This window comes from Mustela nivalis, assembly GCF_964662115.1.
Source record: "Mustela nivalis genome assembly, chromosome: 9".
Classification (NCBI taxonomy): domain Eukaryota; kingdom Metazoa; phylum Chordata; class Mammalia; order Carnivora; family Mustelidae; genus Mustela; species Mustela nivalis.
In genome coordinates, this window is record NC_139028.1 from 92,751,735 (window position 1) to 92,777,910 (window position 26,176).

At 38.6% G+C, this 26,176-nt stretch overlaps 1 protein-coding gene across 2 annotated transcripts in view; it reads left to right on the forward strand.

The window, feature by feature from the left end:
* The window catches only part of PDHX (pyruvate dehydrogenase complex component X), a 69,518-nt gene that overhangs the window by 302 nt on the left and 43,040 nt on the right, over positions 1–26,176 (forward strand). The window contains exons 1-2 of one of the 2 annotated variants that reach the window (XM_082748946.1): positions 25–277; positions 17,328–17,408. In XM_082748946.1, the coding sequence (XP_082605072.1) occupies positions 118–277; positions 17,328–17,408 (241 nt within the window). In that variant the 5' untranslated portion in view covers positions 25–117. Of the gene's footprint in view, positions 1–24; positions 278–17,327; positions 17,409–26,176 lie in introns of those variants that run through there. The other variant, XM_082748947.1, reaches the window with a different exon arrangement.

The following is a 26,176-nucleotide window of genomic DNA, read 5'->3' on the forward strand; positions in this document are numbered from 1 at the left end:
ACAGACGCCGCAGGAGTTCGGAGGCGTGGCCAACATGACAGGAGGCGGGGCCCGGGAGGGTCTTGCTGACGGGGCCATCAGGCTGTGCTGCGGGCAGCCCGTGACAAGGCCGGGAAGATGGCGGCCTCCTGGAGGCTAGGCTGTGACCCTCGGGTGCTGCGCTATCTCTTGGCCTTCGGCGGGTGCCGAAGACTAGAGCTGGTGAAGGGCGCTTCCGGGTGGTCTGTCGGGCGCGGAGCTAGTTGGAGATGGCTTCACAGTACGCAGCGGCTGCGGGGTGAGTGGTCGGGGTCGCTCAGCTTCTCTGTGTAGCTGAGTAATGGGCCTGGGCCAGGGGCTTTTTGATTCAGGGCCCATCTGGGTCTGAAGGTGCCCGGGGCTCTCTGTTCCTGAGACCTTTTCTTGGGGAGGGGGCCGCCGACATGGCCTAGTGCATGCCGCGGAGGGTTTTCTTGGGAGCTGGAAGAACCTGACTCCGTTCCTGGGCCCCTGGTTGGTATGGCTTCTCTGTGACCTTGCCTTGGAATTTGGGTTATTTGTGACGCGCAGAGACAGGGCCTAAACGCTTTTCTTCAGGCCACTTCTCAGTTATATCTCAGGTTCCCCTAGAGCTGTCAAGCTTCCCAAGGTTGCTGAAATTCAAATGCCTCTGGTAGCAGTTCGTATTCATTCTCTGGGCCCATCTCTATGGGGAGGTCTTTTCTTCCAGGCCCCTCGGGTTGCCCCGCGGGACGACTCCCAGAAGACTTAATCTGTAAATACCTACGGCATCACAGTCTTGGGGTACAAGAATATTTTAAGCAAAATATGCACCTAAAAGAGTGGCAATTTAGGAGGGGAATCATACCAAGAAGTTATTAGAAAAAATTTGGCGTTAAGTAATGACATTAACACTGTTCATACAATTCTTTTAGTATTTAACAGGATGCAATAGAGTATGCCAGGCACTGTTTTTCTTTACGGGGGCGGAGGGGGATATGGCTAACATTATGTGTGTGTGTGATGTATTACCTGCCAGTCATCCTGGCACTCCACAGTATGAAACGAGGTGCAGTAGGCAGTGCTTAAATATTCAGAGCTACCTGAGACTCAGAAAGAAAGTAGGTTACGAAGAATCACAAGATGAGTGCCCTGAGATTTTAAGATTTGGTGAGAACCAAATCTTTAATGAGAGCAATTTATTTGTTTCTTCAGCTTAATATTTAATAAAATACCTCTAGGAGTGGTAGTATTTTAGCTGTGTATAGAATTCCCTGTTTTCCCTTTCCTCATTTTGTTAAAGATTAAACTTTCCTATAGCCCCCAGATATTCCATCTGGGGTGGAGCTCAGCCATCTTCATTTTACAAACTACCTTTGGTGAATTGTGATGTTTTATGTTAGTGTTTGATGGGCTGCACTTTGACACTCACTACCTTCAAAAATCAGGAAGCAGTAAAAGCTCAGTGTTGGAAATAATTTAGGAAGAGTGTTTTTTTTTTTTTTTCAAATTCTTATTTAAATTTTAGCTAGTTAACATACAGTGTAATACTGGTTTCAGGAGTAGAATTCAGTGATTCATCACTTACATATAACACTCAGTGCTCATCATAACAATTGTCCTTAACACCTGTCACCCACTGAGCCTGTCCCCCACCCATCTCCTTCCATTAACCCTTAGTTTGTTTTCTATGGGTTAGAGTCAATTATGGTTAGTTTCCCTCTCTCTTTTTTTTCCTTCCTGTGTATTCATCTGTTTTAATTCTTAAATTCCACATATGAGTGAAATAATATAGAACTTATCTTTCTTTTACTGATTTATTTCACTTATCCTAATATACTCTAGCTCCATCCACATTGTTGGAAATGGCAAGATTTCTTTCTTTTTGATGGCTGAGTAATATTCCATAGTGTATATATACCACGTCTTCTTTATCTATTCATCAGTCATTGGACATTTGGGCTCTTTACATATTTTGGCTATTGTGGATATTGCCGCTATAAACATCAGTATGCATGTATCCCTTAAAATCTGTATTTTTGTATCCCTTGGGTAAGTACATAGTAGTGCAATTGCTGGGTAATAGGGTAGTTCTATTTTTAACTTTTTGAGGAACCTCCATATTGTTTTCCAGAGTGGCTGCACCAGCTTGCATTAGGAAGAATATTCTTAACCTTGTTTGTAAGCCAGATTCTTTAGAGAATCTTTGAAAGCTTTAGACCTACTCTACCGAAAAAGGTACAAATAAATGCATGCAGTTTCATGGGTTTTCTTTTTTCTTTTCTGCCTCTTACAGTTCTCCTATATTTATTTTTTAAACATTTTTAAATTTAAATTCAATTAATTAGCATACAGTGTATTACTGGTTTCAGAGGTACAGACCTGTGATTCATCAGTCTTAATACCCAGTGCTTATTATATCACATGCCCCCCTTAATGTCCATCGCCCAGTTACCCCATTTGTCCATTCCCCTACCCTCCAGGAGCCCTCAGTTTGTTTTCTACCATTAAGGGTCTCTTATGATATGTCCCTCTCTAGTCTCATTTTGTTTTATTTTTTCCTCTCTTCCCCTGTGATGCTCTGTTTTGTTTTTTAAATGGCACACATCAGTGAAATCAGATGATAATTGTTTTTCTCTGATTGACTTATTTTGCTTAGCATCATACCCTCTAGTTCCATCCATGTCATTGCCATTGCAAATGGCAAGATTTCAGGGGTTTTTTGATGGCTGCATAATATTCGTGTGTGTGTGTATGTATACACACCATATCTTCTTTACCATTCATCTATTGATGGACATCTGGGCTCTTTCTATAGTTGGCTATTGTGGACATCGCTGCTATAGTCATTGGGATGCAGGTGCCTCTTTAGATCACTACATTTGTATCTTTGGGGTAAATACCCAATAGTGCGATTGCTGGCTTATAGGGTAGCTCTATTTTCAGCTTTTTGAGGAACCTCCATACTGTTTTCCAGAGTGGCTACACCTAGCGGGCGTTGGTGGTATAGTGGTGAGCATAGCTGCCTTCCAGAGTGGCTACACCAGTTTGCATTCCCACCAACAGTATAGGAGGGTTCCCCTTTCTTTGCATCCTTACCAACATCTGTCATTTCCTGACTTGTTAATTTTATACATTTTGACTGGGTTGAGGTGGTATCTCACTATGGTTTTGATTTGTTGTTTCCCTGATGCCAAGTGTTGTTAAGCAGTTTTTCATGGGTCTGTTGGCCACTTGGATGTCTCCTTTGGAGAACTGTCTGCTCATGTTTTCTGTCCATTTCTTGATTGGTTTATTTGTTCTTTGGTTGTTGAATTTGGCAAGCTCTTTATAGATTTTGGATACTAGCCCTTTATCTGATATGTCATTTGCAAATATCTTCTCTTAGGGGTTTTCTTTAGACCTCATTTAAGGACTCCTGCCTCTGGAAACTCACTTAGACAATCCTCATCTGAAGCAGCATGACATTTTACCCAGTCCACTGTGTACCATGAGCAACATGTCTAACTCAGCCCGAACGTCATCCATAAGAGAGAGAACACTATATCCCAAGAAAGCCGTCTTAGTTTCCTAGTTCCTCCTCCTTTCATGTATAAGGATCCTGGTGATTACATTGGTCCCACCAAGATTCTTTCCCCATCTCAAGGCCAACTCTTCAGCAATCTTCTCTCCTCCTTCAACCTTAATTTCTCCTTGCCATGTAGCATAACATATTCACAGGTTCTGGATATTGGGATGTGGGACATCGAGGGGGGAAAGAAGGTGGGAGAGAGGCAAGGATATTATTCTGCTACCCAGTAGCTAACTGTTATTTGGGTAGCTTTAAGTTATTAGGAAATCTTGGGGTGTATTTTTTTCCCCTAATACTGAGCCCAAATTTGTCTCCTGACTTTTAACATATAGATTTTTTTGTTTTGCCATGGTGAATGCACGTGGCAGTCCTTGAACTATTTGTTTTACAAAGCATGAATTACATGGTATTGCCTCATTTTTCACTGAGCTTGGTAGAAATTATAATTTCATAAAACGAAGCAACTATTTGGTAATATATAGACTATATGAATTAAGTATACTTCCTGAGTAATTTCCACACTCCTACATCAACCAGGATCTTAAAGTCTGTCCATGGAAGTCACACTTGGAGTTTTGGTTTCCTTAAGTGGTGTTTGTTGGCAGCATTTTTATGAGTAATGACCTATGCCATGTGCTTAGCACTGTCTATGAATTGGGAAGTGGACCCTCATCAGCCATCTCACATCTGTCAGCATCATGATCTTGCCCTTCCCAGCCTCCAGGGCTGTGAAAAAATAAATGTTGCTTGTAAGCCACCAGTCCCAGATATTTTGTTATAGCAGTCTGAAGGCACTGAGACACCAAGCAGTGGGGTCCTTTACTCAGAACATATGTTCACAAGAAAGGCATACAAGTGAATAAAATTTGGTCCCTTCCAGCAGGAAAGAAGTTGGGGGAGTGGGTTTGAGTATAACAAGTAGCATCGATCACTTACTATGTACCATGTACCCTTCTCAGCACTTGACATGACTTACCTCATCGAGTCCTCACAGCAGTTAGTGCTGTGCTCTGGGGATAGAATGATTTCAGCCCAGCTCTGCCTGACACCAAAGCCTGTTTCCGTAACCACAGCCTACCTCAGTGTCTGTGGTGGCTTGGCCTTAGCCATCAGCAGAGCAGTGCCTGTGCGCTGAAGCTGTGTTTACCAGGTGTGTATTCTGTGTGAACACCTGTCCTTTTTTTTTTTTTTTTTAAATAAAGTGAGACATATTTTAGTAATAGCTACACTGTGAAATAGTATTTCAGCAATAGTCCTGATAATCATACGGTTTAACAGTTACAAGTCTAGACTGTATAAAGGGTGGCAGAAACATTTAAGAGAGTTAAGAGTGTATGTTAATGTTCTCCCATCTCTAAGTTTCTAATTGATAATTGATGTACAGTTGATCTTTGAACAACATGGGGATTAGAGGAATTGACCTCTCCATATACAGTTGAAAATCCATGTATGTTTTTTGACTGCCCCAACTTAGGTATTAATAGCCCACTGTTGACAAAAGCCTTACCAATAACATAAACAGTGGATGAACACATATTTTGTATGTTATATGTATTATATACTATATTCTTATATATGTAATTTTTTCTTTAAATGTTTTGGTATTTGGGCACCTGGTTGGCTCAGTTGGTTAAGCGACTGCCTCCGGATCAGGTCGTGATCCTGGACACCAGAGACAGAGTCCTGCATCAGGCTCCCTGCTCGGCAGGGAGTCTGCTTCTCCCGCTTACCTCTCTCCTCTCGTGCTCTCTCTCTCTCATTCTCTCTCTTTCTCTCAAATAAATAAATAAAATATTATTTAAAAAATGTGTTGGTATTTCTATCTACATGATTTATCTGTGAGTTTTTTCAAATTTTTGCAAATCTCCAAAAAATTTCCCAGTATACTTATTTTTTAAAAACCTGTGTATAAGTGGACCTACAGAGTTCAAACTCAAGGGTTTCCTGTACTCTGTTCAAGGGTCACCTATACTCTTAAGTGTTTCTCCTTGTCTCTGGCTTCATTTCATTTGCCTTTTACAGTAAAATGCATAAATGCCCAAACTTACACATGTGTTCCTTTTTTTGCGAGACTCATGTGAGTGGTGATTTCTTTTTGTCCTGTTCCAAGATTGCAAAATAAATGGATTCAAGTAGAATTTTAATTTTATGATTTAATTGCAAGACCAGTGTTGCAAGCTGAAACCGCTTGTGTGGTGTTTGGTTTTTCTTGCTCAGAGGAGGTAGTTCTGCAGCCACAGACTGACTACCTACAGTTCTGGCCAGCTTCCTTACAGATGCACCATTGGATACTACATGTATGAAAGAATCAGCAAAGCCCTTAAACAAAATGGGGGCAATGGTGATTTGATTTAATTTAATTTAATTTAATTTTAGTACTTGGTAGGCAGTACATTTACTGTAGCTAGTGATCTGCTCAATACTTTGCTGCAATCAAGGGTATTCTTGTATTACATGAAAAATTTTAGGGGAGAATTAAGGTTGACGTATTTATAATTCAGGAGAGCTTCCTTGGGAATCTCCTAGTCTTGGTTTTTAGGGGGGTGCAAATCTATTTGAAAAATGATAAAGCTCTACCACTTTTTGAGACAAATGTGTACATACAAAATTTTCTGTGTGGTTCCTGGAAGCCCATGGATCTCCCTATAATTTATCTATGAACACTACCTAGTCTCCAGCCTATTTCCATAAACAAGTCTGTCATTTCCTGTAGAGAATGGTGCTACTTTGCAAGGATATTTGCCCTCTCGGAAAACAAGAAATATATGTTTTTTATAGGGGTTCCCATTAGAAACAAATGGCTAGAGAATACCTTTATAGAAAGCCAGTAATTTGGAAATCTGGATTCATACTATTCAAATGGGGGGACCTTCCCTGTGGTTTGAAATTTTTCTCATTACTTGAGTGCCAGCCTCCTAAATCTTTATGTAGGGTCCTGGCAGGGAATAGATAGCGATCTAAAAATGGCTGATTTGAGGAGAGTTTACTAAACGATTTCTGTGAATTCAGGGTTTAGAGATGGTGCTATACTAAGGGGCTGTTTAGAGTGAGATGCTCTCCCCACTCCTTAGCATGGAGAGGCTTGGGGAGAGAGCAGTTGCCACACTAGAAAGGATGGAGCCTCAGAGGAGGATCCCTGAGGGGAGGATCTGTGGTGGACGTGCAGTCCTTCAGTTAAAGGATCCAACCAGCCTACCTGACCCCGTAGGGAGGGAGTTGGGGAAATAAATACCCTGACCTTGCTCTCCTTTCTCCCTTCATCTCCTGCTTATCCTGTCCATTGGCTGAACCCAGGCAGAAGCCTGTGCCCAGGGAAGCCTAATGAAACACACAATGGTATGGGCAAAGCTGACGAGTAGATCTAGAGGGGCGAATGGGAGATCTCTCCTGTGCCCTCTGACTGACCCCTCCCTGTCAGTCATCACACTTTACACTTCAGGTGAACACTGAGACTACCAAGTACTGTAGTGTTTATAAATATGGTGGTTCTCGTGCTATGAGGGAGGAAAAGAACAAGTATAGTTGTTAGACTCGGAAGAAGTCAAGTGTAGTTTCCCTGGATTGTGGTCCAAGGCCAGGGCCAGGCTCAAGGGGGTAAGCACAGGGTCTATATAACTGACCTGATGTTCCTATTTTTGTATAGGCATTTTACAGCTGAATAGAAACCAAATCTATGTAGTTTATAGGGCTCTTGGGGCACTTTTTATAGGAAGAAAGATTTTCTTTTTGGAGCTGTGGCATCTAATTTTCATTTTTGTTATTTCACTTGTACTCATGATTAGAGTCATCCCTGACTCCTGACTTTTGTATGGCACTTCCAGTCTATCAGAAATTCCTGTTGGCTCTAGCTTTTGTATGTAATCTGGCCACTCCTCGCCAGCCAGCCTGGTCCAGGCTACCACTACCTCTATTCTAAATTATTGCAGGAGTGTCCCAGGACATAGCCCTACCATCACCCTTGGTTCAGTACAGACTGTTCTCCATACAGCTTTGCGGGCTGCTTCCTTTCCTCCTTCCTTCCTTCCTTTCTTTCTAGAGATTTTATTTATTTGACAGAGAGAAAGAACGCACAAGCAGGCAGAGCTGCAGAGAGAGTGGGAGAAGCAGGTTCCCCACTGAGCAGGGAACCCAGTGTGGGGCTCCATCCTGGGACCCTGGGATCATGTCCTGAGCTGAAGGCAGATGCTTAACTGACTGAGCCACTCAGGTGCCCCCAACCTTTTTTCAAAGTAGGCTTCACGCTGGGCCTACTCAGGACCTGAGAACTCATGACGCTAAGTTCAAAATCTGAGCTGAGATCAAGAGTTGGATGCTTAACCAGCTGAGCCACCTAGGCGCCCCCAGAGTTCTTTTAAATTATAAATCAGATCATGTCAGCTCTCTGCTGAAAACCTCCAGCTCTTCTCTTTAAACTCAGAATGAGGTCTAAAGTCCTGACTCTAGTATACAAGGCCCTATCTTCAGAAATGCCACTCATTTCTTTCTACCACTGCTAGAATGAAGGCCAAACATTTGGACGATCTAATGGAAGATTCTGGGTGCCTGTTCAGTCTCTCACGTCAAATGGTCTAAATAGATAAAGGAGAATAGGTAACAAATTCATGGGTAGCTTCACTTTGTACTTAAAATTCTATTATTTTAAATTTTCTGCAACATTTGTAGTTGCTACCATCTCCAAACATATGCAGTTTTAATGTTTTTTCTGTAAATGATACAAATTTATGAACATAAGCCGTTTATGTGGAACTGTAACCAAGCTGTTTTTAACTGTGGTTATTTCTCTTACTCAGAATTTTTTTTTCAGGGTTTTCCATTGCTGTTTAAATAACATCAAACCCATTAATGAGGTATTAAAGTTAAGTTACAATAGTACTGTAAGGTACTGTAGACAACCACAAGGTGATAGTCCCAACATATTTTTTTTAATTCACATGCTTATTTTTCATTTTCATTATATTTTGCACTCCAGCCAAACTAAGCTGTAATTCCCACCTTCTTTGCAAATGATGTTCTCCTCATCTGAAATATCTGCTCATTCCTTCACCTTTTCTTCTTTGGCTGGCATACATTTTTTTAAGTTAGAAAAATTGTGGTAAAAATATGTAAAATTCACCATTTTAATTATTTTTGTGCATTCAGTTCCATGGCATTAAATACATCTACATTGTTGTGAAACCATCACCACCATCCATGTCTAGAACTTTCTCATCATCCCAAACTGAAATCCCGTGTTCCTTGATACATCCCCTTTCCCCTCTCTCCCCAGCCCCAGGCGACCACCATTTACTTTCTGTCGCTGTGAGTTTGCCTGTTCTGAGTATCTCACAAGGGCAGAATCCTACAACATTGGTCTTTTTGTGTTTAGCTTATTTCACTTAGCGTAATGGCTCAGGTTTCATCTGTTTCCTTGCAGGTATTCAAATTTCATTCGTTTTTAGGGCTGAGTCATGTTTTAGTGTATGTCTCTACCACATTTTGTTTATCCATTCATCTGTTGTTGGACGCTGGGGTTGCTTCCACCTTTTGGCTAAAGTGAATGATGCTGCTGTGAACATGTGTGTACAGATATGTTCCAGCTCCTGCTTTCCCTTCTTCCGGATGTATACCCAGACATAGGAGGCCTGGATGAAATGGTAATCGTGTGTTTAATTCTTTGAGGAATCATTTTATTTTCCCTAGCAGCCACACCATTTTACTTTCCCACCAGCAATGCACAACGATTTCAATTTCCTCATCTTGCCAACACTTGTTTTCTTGGTTTTTGATAATAGCCATTCTAATGCATATGAAGTCAACTGGTACTAGATCCCCTAGTACTTAGGTATGTATCTAGACTGCCCAATTAAACCATAATCCTTTTGAGGTCAAGATTCTGGTCTTGTATTGGTCCAGGGCCAGGATAACAGGAGCTCAAGAGGCACTTACTGAGGGCCTAATTGGCTCATTACCTTTTGGTAGAGAATGTTATGGGCAGCACCACTGAAAATAAAACATTTGCTGCTGATTTTAATGAGAGTTTGGTTTTCAGATGTGCACTTCAGTTAAAATAGAGGTCAAGAACTAGTAGACTGTAACTGTGAGAACAAAGGCCAGATTAGGTAAAGGAGAGAGTAGAAAGGAAACCTTCACCTTTAGGCCGGGGATGTGAAAGCAACTGTCATTCCATCTTCTATTACTTGAGGAAGGAGGTGTAAGGCAGGATATTGTGATACATCTAGCCAATTCTGGATGTCTGCAGAGTCCTCCCTGTTAAGCATTTCTATGCTACCTATTAGTAATAAATAGCGAATGTTTTTGAGACTGACTTTTCGCCTCACTATAAAGACTTTGTATGTGTTAATCTCCTTTAATCCTTACAAAGTCTGTATTTTACGTAAGAGGTGACTGAGGCACAGAGTAGTTGAGTGACATATTAAGTAGTGGATCTGTAATTGAACCTAGGCAGTTTGGTTCCAGTGCCTGTTCTCTGAATCACCACGGTATGCTGCTGCTTACTAGGACTTTTATAAAATTAACGAATCATTTTCTTAAATAATAAAATATTTACCTTAACACAGTAATAGATGCATATAATTTAAATAGTCAAAGAGTACTAAGAGGTTTATAGCAATGCAGTGGATCTCCCTACTTCTTTCTAATAAGCACTGATAATGCTTATCAGTGGTGCTTATTATTAACTTGGTGCTTATAAGAAAGAAGATGGGGAAGCACTGATAATAAGCATTATTATAATAATATAATATTATAAGCATTATATATATTATAATAAGCATTATTATAATAAGCATTATCAGTGCTTCCCCATCTTCTTTCTTATAAGCACCAAGCTTCGTCTCTTAGCTTCATTCCAGCATGTGCTCATCTCCCTATTTCTGTTTTACATACTACCTTTGGATGAGTGCTGGACAGGGCCATCCCCTAGGCTTTTGTTCCGCCAATGTAATTATTTTTGCAATTCTTGGTTAAATCCATATTCAGTATTTACACCCAATAAATGTTATATACAACTCGGTATTGTCCCAAATTATGATTGTTACCTTTCTTACTTTTTTCTTTTCCTGACATTATTGCCTTTTAAATTTTTACTCTAGTTTCCTCTGTCACTATTGCTGATTCATCCCACGCCATCTCATAGCTTCTCAGTGTGACTTTATTGTCAGTCATATCAGATAATTTCTCAGTTAATTTATTTTTTGCAGTTTCTGCATGCCTCCAGATGTGTAAGTTGAACCTCCATTTTAAAGGTCTTTTACTTTCTTCAGAGAAACAGTCTCCAGTGTCCCAGTGTTCTGTTGAAGGAGGGTGAGCTGTTACCTAGCACTGGACTGGAGGAGGGGGTGGAGGGGATCCGCATATCTGCATCTCAAATAGCATTCACCCAAAGGCCCACCCCCATTCCCCAGTTCCAAAGATTCTCAGGACTGCCAGTTCCTGGGTCTTTGGGGGATTCTGTTGTATGAACAGGTGATTAGCCTGGCCTTCCCCACTTCTGGCTTAGGATTCAGCTTTCTAGAATCTCTTCAGTCAATTAGTACTCATCCGTTTACTTTCCTACTTTCAAAGTTGTGTGCTGTTATTCCTTCCTTTCTGTCCTTGTGGGTTTGTATCCAAAAATAACAAAAAACAACACTACCTTTTTTTTTTTCCCTTATGTTAGATTAGTATTGGGCAGGGAGTAAGATTGAATAAACTTAACGGGAGAAAACTGCTAAAATGTAGATTATAAGAACCAAAAGAAATAAAAAGCGCTTATGCAATATCACCAACCAGAGAACCAGTTCTGCCATTTTGGAGTATATCCTCTCAGTCTGTGTGTGTGTACAAGCTAAGCAGGTAGGAAATGCGTTATGCCATACATAGTGTTTGTGGGCCATCTTTTACCATGGCAAGACCTGTAAATGCTGTTTTTACAAGTTATTCATGCATCTTCTGTTGTCCTTTGGCCTTTTCAGTTTATTCTTACACTGGTAGTACACCAAAGTCACTGTTTGAATAAAGATGATATATAGGGCAAGCACTCATTTTTTTAAAAATTTGCTTTAGCCTCCTTTATTCAAAGCTCAGTGTTAATACTGTTTTGTGCCCTGGTGTTGATTTTTAAATTACCTGTACTTCTTCATTGTGCTTTATTTCATCCAGCCTGCAGATGGCAGAATTGTTTTATTTTTAACAGGTATTTTAAAGGCTAATTATATTTAATGAGTTCCTGCATTGGAAAGAGAGGTGATTAAATGAGCAGCATCTCTCCCTATTAGAGAAGAAGCAAATTAATGTGAAGAACAGGGAGGCACACTAAGAAAGTATTGGATAATTTACTTCTTCATTTGGTCTATCTTCACGATTTTTTATGTATTTGCATAATGGTACTATAAATGGACTAGAGCCTGACGCTGAAGCGTTATCATATGTAAACTGCTATGTTTCCTTAATTTCCTCAGGCACAGTAATGGAACTCAGATCTGCTTCATATTAACCACAAAGCAATTTGGTCTGCTTTTATATTTTAAGAGTTTGCATATATTGTTGTTGTTGTTTTAATCTGGAGATCTCTTTGAAGTGATGTATAGAACATTAGTTTAAAGGTTTGATATAATCAATTTTATGTGAAGTATGAGTGTTTTGTTCTTAGCATAAAAGAAGTTCTTTAAGGAACAAGAAGTAGAATTAGATTAGTATACCACATTTAAAGTTGAAGACAGAATTATTCTGCAGAAAGATTAGAAGAGCAGATTTGAAGACATGCAGGAATTGCTTAGAGAAGCTTATAAAATTCAGTGATTGGTAAATTGCTTGTGTGCTTGATAGGACAAGTAAAACAACAATACACTAAGCAAAAAATTTTAATTTATTGTGTCATTCTGTCGAAGGAAAAAAAAAGATTAGGACAGTTCTAGTGATTTTTGAGACTCCACTTTTAAAAATCATATTTTAAATATAAACTGGAAATGTACATTGCTGTAGTCATCTTAAAACTTTTTACATATGTTTTTAACTGCAGAAGTACAGACTTCATAAGCAATTAGCTATAATTTGTTAGTTTGCTAGAAAGGAGTAAAAGGCTAAGACTAAAATAACTACCAAAGAGTTAAACTCTAACTAAAATTTGGGTGTATTTTTGAGTATTTGTTAAAATAACTGGTATTACTTGTGGAGAAGAAAACACATTTCCTTTATTCTTATTCATAGTTGTGCCCAGTTATTTGTAGGAAATACAGTTGGTGCTCATTTCACGGCCTCCTCGACTTGACAGGAAGAAGGTCGTGGGATGCACTGCTTACTGGAATGAAAAGGGAAGCTATATTTAGTTTCTCTAATGAAATTAAAAATATTAAGTATAGGCCAAAATTCCAAGAAGTCTAGAAAAAAGCCCAAACTATCTGAGTAGAATTGACAACAGCCATAAAGGGCAGATATTAATAATGTGCAGCCTGTCATTCAAAGCTGATATGATTGTATACTTGTTTTCCACTGGAAAAATACATTTGAAAAGATATATATAATGTTCCAGTCAAACGAGAATATACTAGAATTAAATATGTACCATTATGAGTAAATTGATGTTTATGTTTTGAGGTGATTTTCTGGTATGAAGGGTAGATTGGCTGGATTAATCAGAAAATACATTGCACGCTTTATTTCTGTAGTAAACTAGTGTAATCAATCAGGAGGTACTACCAAACAAGAGAGATGTCCAAAATGTCTTTCTTTGGTTTTTGTCACCTTCTTTTCAGAGTCTGGATGGTGATCTATTACAGAATTTTTCTATTTTATGGTCGTAATTCAGAGAAGAAATTTCAATTCATCCTTGAGGGGTGGCTGCATGGAGAATGATTATGTTCTTTTTATTTTTAAAATATGAAAATTTTTGAGTTTGTGATATGGTAATTTGGAAAATAATACTTAATAAATACAAAAGTTTCATAATATAGTCCTTAATGTCAGGAATAATGGTAATGTGAATGTCTCATAGGTGAGAGATAATAAGAGATAGAATCATAAAATAAATATGATTCTATCTTGGCAATTGGAACCAAGGTATAAAAATACTGAGGGGAGATTTTGTTTTGGAAACTTGATTTAGTGTTTGTCAGAAATTTGAATCTGGACGTAGAATCACTGAAGTCCATTTATTTTGTTGCTTTGAAATGGAACTCTATTTGATATAAATTTCATATGTATGAGATTATGAAATAGTCTGTCTCATAATACCAGCCTTGAGCTGTTTGAAGGAAGCAATATATTGGGCCTTTTTTGGAAGCTGTGTTTTTCAAGAAGAGGCTGACCTCTTACCATGGTGCTATTAGAAGGTAAATTTTTTATTTGCTTTTTTTTAAAATCCCATTTGTCACTGTGAACTTAAAAAAATTAAAACTGGAGGCTTAGACTCGCCAAACATTTTGAAGGCAACTGTTTTTATTTGTTTTCTACATCAAGCCATGAGAAAATGAAAGGCACGTGCAATGTAATGTAAGGGATAAGAAAGCTTATTTTATTGTTTTTAAATAGGGTTAGTTTATCAGCTTCAAGCACTTGGAATTAAGCATAGGCTTCTTACAGTTCAGATTTGGAGATGTACCACTAATATTGTTTGCCTTAACGTTTGCTAATGTTAAGTTTGCCTTGTGTGTGTTGTGTTTTCTCTAAGTGCATGTCCCTGAATTCTAATTCACTTAAAAATCTGATACTCTGGTGTGTTCTATAGACGGCATTGCGCTAAGGTCAGGGGTAGTAGTTTGCATTCTTTTCCCATTCAGTGTCTTAATGTGTCTATTTTAGTCCACGAGGACTTATTTTACTAAAGAAAAAAATGTGCAGATGTTTTTAAGCTGTATTACATTCATGGTTTGAATCTTAACTAGACGGAGCTGGGAAATTAAATGAAACTGTGGCGGTAAGAGTTTTAGAGAGATGTAGTACACAGGAGTTGATGACCTGTGTTTGCCAGTCTCTTCTGTGATAAATGTGTTTTAACAATAAATCACATTTTAATAACAAATACATGTGTTAATAATAATACATTAATAATATATAATAAATAAGGATTTATCAGGAATTAGGATAGTCAGTTGTGGCTGTTTTTCCTCCCTTATTTTCAAGATATAATGCACTTAATGATTACCTGCTTTCTTCTACATTCAAAATATTCAGTATCAGTAGTAAAAATGGTTTTGTGATACAGGAATTTTTTTAAGCCCAAGGTAGGGAAAGGGCTTGTTGGGAAATTTGACCGAAGATATGTTCACATGGATTTGAGATGTCTGATTTGCTGTGTTTGGATTTCTGGGTGAGTAGACTATGAATAACCAGTGATTAATTGATGATCTGTGTTTGTAAGGATCATCAATTAATGATGAAAAGTATCTGTGCAGTATAGTCGAGTATAGCCTTGAGGGTTAGGCAGGAGGAATTCAAATCCCTTAAGCAGTGGTTTGTAGTTGTCTCGTGGATGAAATGGGTGTGTTGACTTAGAGTTTAGTTAGGGCCCCACCATGGTTGGGGTATTAGGAGTGAAAAATTCTGCTTTTCTGTCCTTTTTTGAGTTTGGTACCTATTGAGAGAAAGGCTAAAAAGTCAGCTGGAGATCAAAGTACCAGTTTCAGTGTGGTGGTTTTATTGGATTAGAGGATGTGACTTCTATCTGTGGCCGTTTGCAAGTTGTGTTTTCCAGTTTAACCGCATATTGAGACTTTGGGCTTTTGTTTGAGGAGTGTTCCTATGTATAAAGCAAACACAGATACCTGAATTGCTCCTCACACCCGGTGGGGCCTGATGGCCTGAAGAGAGGTAGGCCTGCTATCTGCCTTTGAAAGGCAGGGCCAGTTACACCTTGCACAGGAAAGAGTTGAAGGGGAGATGCACGTTCCTCACGGCAGGCAATTCTCTCTCTCTCTCTCTTTTTATTTATTACTTATTTTTTTGAAGATATAATTTATTTATTTGGCAGACAAAGATCACAAAGGGCAGAGAGGCAGGCGGAGAGAGAGGAGGAAGCAGGCTCCTCGCTGAGCAGAGAGCCCGATGCAGGGCTCAATCCCAGGACTCTGGGATCATGACCTGAGCCAAAGGCAGAGGCTTTAACCCATTGAGTCACCCAGGTGCCCCGATGTTTTTTTTTTAAAGATTTAATCTATTTACCTGAGAGAGCGAGAGAGAGTGAGCAAACTAGGGAGAGCGAGCGTGCTCAGGTGGGAGGTTAGGGACAGAGGGAGAAGCAGACTCCCCCGCTGAACAGGGATTCCCAGGAACCAGGGATCATGATCTGAGTTGAAGGCTGACACTTTACTGAGGCACCCCAGTGCGTAATTCTTAAGAGAAAATGAGGAAGGGGCTGAGGCAGGTGTGTGTGCTTGGTGGAGAGAGAAGATAGAAGTTTCTCTCCAAATGCTTCCGAGACGAAACTCCTTTACCATGAAGCTGTAAGAACTCTGTGCTTGAAGTCACAGTAAATTAGTTCATTTTCCTGAAAGAAATATTTAACCTCCTTTAACATTAGTGTTCAGATCCCTTGTTTTAAACCCTAAAATGTCAATGGATAAAAAGGAACCCTATCCTGTACTTTTTCACATTTGAAATGTATTAGATGTGCTTTTATAGTGTTTTGCTTTTTGGGGTCAGAGAGTGAATGATCTGAGAGGATAGGTTCTGTGGAAGGTTTCAGGGAATGTAATTTCTTACCATGGCTACTGCTAGGAGTTGGTATATGCTATTAACTGCTTTATAGGATTTGAATTTTCATATACATGAATATATATTCAATATATTCATATATACCCATTCATATATATATATGAATATATATATTCATATAGGATTATGTTAATGTACCAGCTGGATACTCCTTGAGTATGGTCCTGGACACTGGATGACTATTGGGAAGCACATCTGGACAAATACAGAATAGTGTGTCTTTTTTGATATCCAAGGAGAAAGTAGCTTTGCTTCCCTGAGGGGTCACCCTAGTTTGAGTCTACCTTTTTGGATCCCTAATTGAAATGTATGGAACAGTCTGAGATTAATTTAACCATGCAGGTTCACTTTCCTGGTCCTCTTTGACAAAGCGAATCTTTTCTTTTCATGCTTACCAGCAAGAACCTTTGATTCTTGAATAGTGTAATAGTAGAGGAAAATAAAAAATATAATCAATTTCTTTTTTTTTTTTTGAGATTTTATTTATTTATTTGACATATCACAAGTAGGCAGGCAAAGAGAGAGAGGGAAGCAGGCAACCTGCTGAACAGAGAGCCGATGCAGGGCTCGATCCCAGGACCCTGAGATCATGACCCGAGCCGAATGCAGTGGCTTTTACCTACTGAGCCACCCAAACACCCCTATAATCAATTTCTTAAAGTCTAATTTGATTACTTTGTTGTAGGTTATCAGAATCCTAGTATTTTTCTTTTCTTTCTTATTTGTTTTTTCCTTTGGTCATTTTACTTGTATTTTTTTATAGTGATGAACATGAAGGAGGTGAAACATAAATTAGCTTTTTTTTTTTTTTAAATCTTGCATGCATCTGGCTTGAAAATATACATGACTGGGGAACTATGAAAAAGGAATTGAAAGTATTCCAATAAGAGTTTTATGTTGTTAAAAAAATGACAGCTTTATGTTTCCATACTGTTTACTAGACACTTAGTTTGACCACTTGAGAGTCTTTTAGGTTTTAGAGTATTTTCTTTCTCAAATTGAGTTTGATTTTAGCATATTTGAACTTTTCATTGATGCCTCATGAGTTGCATTATTTTTTTGTGGCTAATCTTTCCTTTTTCATTTTCAGCTGATCCCATTAAGATACTGATGCCGTCGCTCTCTCCTACCATGGAAGAAGGAAACATTGTGAAATGGCTGAAAAAGGAAGGTGAGCAAGTACACTACTAATGCCCTGTGTTATTCCGTTGTTTGGGGTTCTTTTCTAATCAGCTGTATTATACAACACATGAAATAAATCACATCCTCCGCTTGTTATTTTAAGTTTGCTCAAATAAACTTTTCCCATGGTAATATATAATGTAGGGAAGGTTTTCTGGGTTCAACCTATTATCTTTTCATAAGCAGAGAATGGTTAAATATTTTGAGACATGTTTTTCTGAATTTTAGTTTTTATACTTAGTTTTTAGTGTCAACATCATAAATTTGTTGATCCCCTTAAGTTAATTTGTGATTTTATGACAATGCTATCTGTGTGTTTGTGTGTGTGTGTGTGTGTGTGTGTTTCCTGAAGCTAAGCAAGATAATTATAAATTTCATTGGCAAGAACAAATAAGAATAATAGAGAAAACTCTCAAGAGCAGTAGAGAAGGATTCTAGCCCTACTAGATTGTGAAATGTATTACTATGCCTCCATCATACAGAGGGACAAAGGAATGATTAATGTGAAGCCATCTGGAGAAGGAGACTTTGTATTTCTGGTTGATGCTTTCTCCCCACCCACCACCTCTGGTCATTGCCACATGTGGCAGTAGAGTAACCTTCCCCGGTACAGGTATTGACTGGGGACAGCTTCCTTCCGCACTTGATGTAGCTGTGTTTCCCTCTGCTTTACTCATTCTGCAACATGTTTAACTTTTGTGGAGGAAAGAGGTTGTTAGATATGCAGAGAAATGGACCATGTGAGTTCCCACAGCCGTTATTATGCTTCAGCTTGAAAAATGATGAATCAAGTGTTAAAAACTGAAAGAGGAAAGCTTAGTATGACGTGACTTGGGATGCCATATCTGATTCCAGAGACTAGCCCTGGCAAGGACTTGTATGTGACTTGGTGGACACAGATGTTATCCAGGCAAATTCTGGTATTGAGTGGTCCAGTCTAGCACTTATAAAATAACATTGAGAGAGTTTAGGCAGTGGACGAGAATTCAGTCTGACAGTTATCCTCTGATTCCAGGAGATAGAGCCATTCATGGTTTCACTTTTGCCAATGATGAGAGATATGGGGATTGGGAAGAAGACTACAAGTATTTACTTCTGAACCGTAGCCAAATAAGCTTGAGAGTTTACAAGGAGGCCTCAGTTCTTTGAGGGAGATTGGGGTGCTAGGTAACACAGCAAGATAGGTTACAAAATGGACCTCACAGCAGGAACTTGGGACTAGGGATTAGACCAATATGGAGGTTAGGAGGTGTGGTACAGTGAGGCTGTGTAGATGACTATGACTGGTTCTTGCTATGTTAGATACCACATCTGGTTGGAAACACTACTTAATTCTGTTGCTCAGTGGGGAATGTCTTGATAGTCTTCTTTTCCTTTTATGACTAGCATATAATTGGAACACACCCAGCAACACAGTTAGTGGTTGATCAGTAAATATATTGGCAGGGGAAGAAAAAGCCAAAAGCAGGAAATGTGACAGGGATCTAAGCTTTGGAGATGAGGTACTATTTGACCTGGCCCTTGTAGGTTTTTTTTTTTTTTTTTTTTTTTAAATAAAAAGGTGTGAAAGGCCATCCTGGGTAATGTTAACATTTTGGCAAAGTGTTGGAAGTGAGGTATCATGACATGTGTTTTGGCAATAGTAAGTAGTTCAGGCTGCATTAAGGGCATAGTGTGTGTGATGTCATATTGATTATAGGAAGGATATTAAATACTAGTCATCAGTTTGTCAGGTTGTGAAGGTCTTTATCCTAAAACCAAGATATAGCCACACTCATGGTTATTTTATAGGAAGTGATTTCTATGTGCTTTCTTGAGCCTTGTTGTGGCATTACACGGAATGGAGAGGTCCTAACGGCAATCTAGTGTCAAGAGCAAACTCTAAGTCATTTAATCGCCCCCTTTTCCCACTCACATTGGAAAGGTCCCTGAGGACTTTCAGTCACTATGACCATCTAAGCAATGGGGTAAGGCTTCTGCTCACTACTAAATAGAAAATTATAAAGCAAATTTCTTAATGGTAGGTGGTACTTAAAATACAAGAAAGGGGAATCATCAAACGCTAGCAGCACCCACAGTGGTGAGTAGGAATAGGAGCCATGTGCCCCGTGGTGACCGGAAATGGAAAGAATAAATGAGATTAGGCACAGGTGTTTTTGAGGGAAGAAGGAGAGAGCAGGAGGAGGGGAAATCAAGAAGTTAGGTTTAGGCTTTGATATGGTAAATTTGAGATGCTTGTTAGACATTGAAGCCAAGGTATTGAATAGATGATTCGTTGTAGGATTTGGAGTTTATGAGTGAAGACTGACTTAGAGATAGAAATTTGAGCGTCATCAGTATTGTATGGATGGAATTGAATGCCATATCATAGATAACAGGTGAATTCATTTGTTTGACTTGAGATCTCTGTGGAATAAAAAATGCTTACTCCCTTGAAAATTTGCTTTCATAGCCTGCCTCATGAGGCTTTGAGGTCCACATTTATAATACTTGCGTTTTCTGGGAACCCACAGTGGAGATAAAGTGGTTCTGAGCTGATAATATTTTTGGATTACCTAGCAGAAGCCATTATTTTGGAAAGACACAGTGTCCAGTCCAAGCCGTACAAGATTACTAGATAAAGTCCCACTTACGAAGAGTTCATAGTCTTTAATTTAATAATATGCATGGAAGCAGTCTTTTAGGAGCAAAGGGCATGAGACATAACAAGCAGCAGGTCCAGACCTACAAGAACTTCAGTTAATTAGAATTACTATATACATAAAACTGTCTGTTTGAAATGACTACACATGTAAGAGAAGGAATTGGAAATCTGAAAAGAAAAAAAAAATCTGAAAAGAAAAATCCAAAAAGTTTAGGCAGATTTGAAGAGGACAAACAGAACTTCTAAGAATGAAAAATACTGTCTCTAAAATAAGAAAACAAAAAACTTAAGATTGGATTAAAGTGTAACTGAGCAAAGAATTAGTGAACAGAAGTTCAACCTGAGAAAATAAGTTTGCATGCAACCCAGAGAGATAAAGCAGTAGAAAATATGAACTAGAAGTTGAGACATGAGGAATAAAATGAAAATCACCCAGTAATCCAATAGCAGTAATTCTAGGAGGAGAAAAAATTGAATGAGGAAAAGGTAATATTCAAGGCAAAAGTGGCAGAGAATTTTCTAGAATTTGAGGAGGACACAGATCACATAAATGAAAGAGCCAGCACTTCATTAGAAAGTACTCTGAGCAGTTGGCTCTGCATGGCTGCTATCTTTTAAAATAATTACCAGTATCTAAGGAAGTTTCACCTTTATAAATAATGTAATCAATTGGAATCTATTTTTAGGTGTCTTTTTCCTGATGAATTACAGAGCTTTGGCTGTTTCCGCATTCAATATGACAGAGTGTTGCTGTCATTACATAATGATTCAGACACAGAACAGCCTTTTAGAGTTATTATAAAAAGATTAAATTTTTTCACATTTTGAGGCAAGTAGATAAGAAGGATTCTTTGGACCACATTTATCTTTCAGACTTCTAGCTCACTGGTAGCCTGATAACTTATTCACATCCATTAGAATACAGAGAGTATGATGAAGAGCCAGCAGACATAAGGTCTCATCATTCTGTTCTTTTTTCCTTTTGATGACAATGTGCTATTTTCACATAGGACAAACCAGGATATGCTGTAAGCCCCTGGAGCATGTTTCCCTGAAGGTTGCTCTTCAAATTGTGTTCTGCCAACTGAAGAGAAATGTTCCTTTACTAATATACTATAAATAATTGAGAGTAATTGAAATCTTTGGTCTTTAGTAATTCACCGTCTTCCTTTTCATTAACATTTATGTACAGTACACATGTGACTATACATTTACGTATGTGTGGGGCTTGATACGTTTATGATAACTTGGTTCAGTCATTCTGTATTAAAAACATTTCAGTTCTTGTATCAAATTTTATGTATACCATTTTGTTTTATTAGCTGTGTTTTAAAAAAATTTGATCTTGAGATCTTTTTAATGCTTTTTAATGCAGTCACTGTTATTTGAAACAATGAGTTTAGACCTTCAAATGTTAAGAGGATTGAATGAAAAAAAAAAAAAAAACAGTGTTTACCTAATTATAAATCTAGTTTATTTTTAAGGCTAATGATCTGATAACCTTTAATGGATAGCAGTTCAGCTTTACAGACTTTTAATGATTTCTTGAAACTTTGAGATCCTTTAATTCACAACTATTATTAGGATGCTTTGAAGGGGTATTGGGAAGGTGTATGTTTTAAGCGAAGGTGATAAAGATTCAATGAAAGGAACTCTGGCTTGAGAATCACAGTTTGTCTTTTGGGGTTCCCACTTTGCCATGAAATATCCAGGAGTCGAACTAGTTAAAATCTAAGGTAATATTCCTACTTTTAGAATTCTATGATAATTCAATTTCATTTTGTTTTGTCAGTTTTGGAAATATACAGTAATATATAAATTTTTCCCATTTTTGTTGATCTAATGAATGTTAACAAAGCAGTTTTCTAATGAATGTTATAACACTTAATTTTAGTCTGGGATTAAGTAAAGGATATGCATTTTAAAATTGGTGGAGAAGATACTTCAAAAGTGATAGGTAACATGTACAATGTCAGAATCTCTTGAAAGGTAAACTGAACTCTAGTTCCACATCTTTTTTTTATAAGTTTGTTATTTGGAGGGAAAAATGTGCTTCAGATATTTTCAGTTTAATGAGCATGGATATAGCTTATTTTTTTGTCAGTTGAAATCAAATCTGTTAAAATAACAAAAGGAAGAAAATAGTCGTGTGTCCGCCCTTTTGTGAGAGAATATTTAAGGGTATGAAAAACACTGTTTTCTCTCTTGGGATATGTCAGGGCATACCATGAAATACTGGAAGAAAAGTTGGTGGAGGTAGTCGCACAAAGTACTTCCTTAGTCACGGTGTCTGGAACGTAGCGCGGGCTTCCTCAGTGATGTTGGCTGCTGCTGCTGCCCTCAGAGACTGTCATGTTATGTGGACATTCCTCCTGTCATGTGACTGGAAACTGTGACTCTCAAGTAGCTTTGGTATAAGTCTTTAGACAACATCTCATTAATGTAGAGTGTATAATTCTGAAGTAAAACTGTGTTGAAGGAGTTCTTCCCTATTGAAAGTGTAATTACAAGGTACCTTTGGGGAATCACATGGGTCTCTGAATTCTACTGAAGAAGAGCTCCCACATCTGTTATTTCTGGGGATGTGTATCCATGTTTGTGGTGCTAGAATGGAAAACTGTTGAAACATGTGTTTCATAAATAGCTTCACCATTTTTTTCAGTCTGTTACTATTTTAGCAGCTTTATTGAGGTATAGTTTACATACCATAAATTTTGCTCATTTTAAGTGCACAATTCCATGGTTTTTAGTTAGGTAGAAAGAGTTGTGTGACATCACCGTCCAGTTTTTCAGAACATCTCTGTCACCTACAGGATCTCGGGTGCCTGACTGCAGTCAATTCTTTCTCCCATCCGTAGTGTGATCTGCTTTCTGGCTCTACAATTTTGCCTTTCCTGGACATTTTATGTAATAGACTCCTATAAGGTGTTGTCTTTTGTGACTGGCTTCTTCCATTTAGCATGATGTTGGGGTTCATCCATGCCATAGCATGTGTCAGCAATGTCTTCCTTTCAGTATTGAACAGCACTCCTTCTGTGCTCTTCTACATTTATTGTTAATATTGCTATCATGTCAGGATTTTAGAATTGTTGGATGCAGTTACTGATGGCCGCTTTATTTAGTAGAACTTTGTGTGGCAATGGAAATGTTCTGTGTCTGCCCCGTCCCATATAGTGGGTGACCCCTAGCTACCTGTGTGCTGAGCACTTGAAAGGCAACATAATAAAATGTAAAGGGTCAGGAGGATGTAAGGGAGGTTGGCTTGGCCCAGCCATTTCCTTCTGGTAACTGCTATTCCTGCCTTTAGCTCTCAGGGCATAGCCTCAGATAGCCCAGGAGCACAGTTATCTGGGGTCTTTGGTCATGCAAATAATATTTTGTGTGTGTATGATGAGGTGAACAGGATTCACAAACACTGACTAGAGGCCCCTCCTTTGTCTTCCCACACTGCTGTAAGCCCTGATTGGGTGGGATGGCCATGGCCTGCTTGTTTGTACTCTTTGGTCTCATTAAGAACTTCATGAAGCTGGTCTATCCGATTTTATTATTTTTTTACCTTACTGTCTTGTACAATGTCATTTACATACTCAACCAGTAAGTATTTGTTGTATAAACCATTGAATTATTTTTCTCAAATCATAGCTGTCATTATGCTTCAGCTTAGTACTGAGAAAAGGTTTTTTTCTTACGGAGATGTGATTTACTTGGTCTTACAGATAAAAGCTAGCTCTCCCCATTACCAAGACCATGTACACCTTTATACCTTTTGAATAAAGACTTTTATTCTTAATTTTTGGCAGGACAAAATTATTTTGTTAAAGTCACAGGCTGTTATTTACTTCTTAAGCATGACCATTGTGTTTTATCAAGACTATACTTCATACCCAGAATTTAAAAAGAGAAAGGGAAACCTCTGGAACTCCAGGCCTCAGCTCCAGCAGCTGCCCATCTGGACAGAGGATCCAACGATGATGCTGGCTTCGGTGCTGGGGAGCGGCCCCCGGGCGGGCCTCTGCTCTGGCCCCTCCTGGGGCCCGCACTCTCGCTCCGGGCCCGCTCCACCTCGGCTGCTGACATAAGCCACGAGGAGATGGGGCAGGGACACTGCAAAGCTGCCATCTCCTGCAACAGGGCAGCTGAGGAACCGTCTATCACCTCACACCATCCATGATATTCTCTCGGCTTCTCGGCCTTCTCCTTTGGACTACAAACTCTTTGTGGACAGAACCACGTCTTCTCGTGTTGATAACCAGTGCTTAGTATGATGCCTTATATACTAATGGGTGTTGAATGATCTCTTTGAAAGGACAGTACGGGATAGAGAGTGAGAATGAGTCCTGGTTCTTAATGGTTCTCAATAACATACCAATGTTTTTATCTAAGATCTTGTGGAGTGTTTGAAGATATATATGAAGAGTTAACCTAACATTTCTAGTTCCATGATCTTTCTTTAACAGCTAGGCTTTCAAAACCTTCCTGAGAAAGACATTAACTAATTTGGTCAAGATTACTTGTGTCAGAGCACAGAATCAGACCTATGTCTGAGTTGGAAAAGTTCCTTGTAACAACTCTGCTTTGCAGCTTTTCTCAATTATAGCACTAACTTGTTATTTGAGGCCAAAACTGAGGCTATTTAGACTCATCATGGCTTTTTATTAGTCTCAAAATTTTCTTTTGGTATTTACGTTATGTTCACTTATCGATAGCTAGTACCTTAGTTTCATAAAATTAGGGATAATGTGCCCTTATGTAGTAACGCGATGTTTCAAACTTTGCTGTGGTTTCTGGGGAAAGTTCACTGTGTAAAGGATTGATCCTTTTCTATGTTTCTTTCCATTTTCTCTCTCTTGCCATACTCATATAGCAGCTATATGTGTTAACATGAATAGGTGTATATACAGTTAAAACACCATAAAAAGGAAATAGGCTACCTGAGCTATTAACTGTTAGGAGCATGCCACAAATCAAATGTTAGAACCAAACGAAATATAAATGATAGTTTGGTGTATACTTTATAATGACATGAGGATTTGTGAAATTACTGCAGTTTTTTAATTGAAAACAAAAAGTAACAGTAGCAACATGACATTTTAGAATGCAATTTGTGATTCATTTCAAATTAATTACAACTGTTGTGGGAGTTCTGGAATAGGAACAAAGGAACAAAGGAACATAGGAACAAAGTCATCTAGATTGATTGATAGCTGATCTATGGTTTGTTTCTGTGTGTGTGTGTGTGTGTGTGTGTGTGCAAGCGCCTATCTATGGTTCTTAAAGGGTGTTTGGAATTTGCAGTAGGTGAGCATAATTGATAAAACATTTTACTGTTTTCTTATGGGGAGAATTTCTAGGTGTCTAGAAGATGTATTTAATTGCTAGGTTGCCTAGTTCAGTTGTTTTTTCCACGGTTACAACAGAAACATAAGGGTATGATTTTTTTTCTTTTTGAATTACAATCTATTTTAACTATGAAAACATCTGTGAAGTGTATAAGATGATATAATCTGCTTTCTCTGTGTGACATACAGAGTTCCGTTTGGGTCTGATTTGTGCTTACCTCACCAGCCTAACCTCTCATTGCTTCTCTCAGGTACTATTAGCCAGCTCCTCCAAAGTTTCCTGTTCTCTTTTGCCTCCTGGGCTTTGGGTATGTTTTGCCTTCTGCTTGGATCACTGCTTTACTTGATTGTCTTCTCATCTTTTCAGGCTCAGATTATCTATATGTATAAATAATAGTATGTATATAATACACATAATTCTGTAAATAAATAAATATTCTTTTTTTAGGAAGCTTTTCATCTTGCAAAAACTAAATTAAATATCCCTCCTGGATGTTCCTCTGGCATCCTAACTTGACCTAATCCCACCATAATCTCCTGTTAATTGTCACTAGATAGTAAGCAAGTTTGAGGTTAGAATCTTAACCTCCCCCCACCACTGCCGTATCCTCAGTGCCCTAAAGCATTTTTTAAAAATTTTATTTATTTATTATTTGACAGAGATCACAAGTAGGCAGAGAGGCAGGTAGAGAGGAGGAAGCAGACTCCCTGCTGAGCAGAGAGCCCGATGCGGGGCTCGATTCAGGACCATGGGATCATGACCTGAGCTGAAGG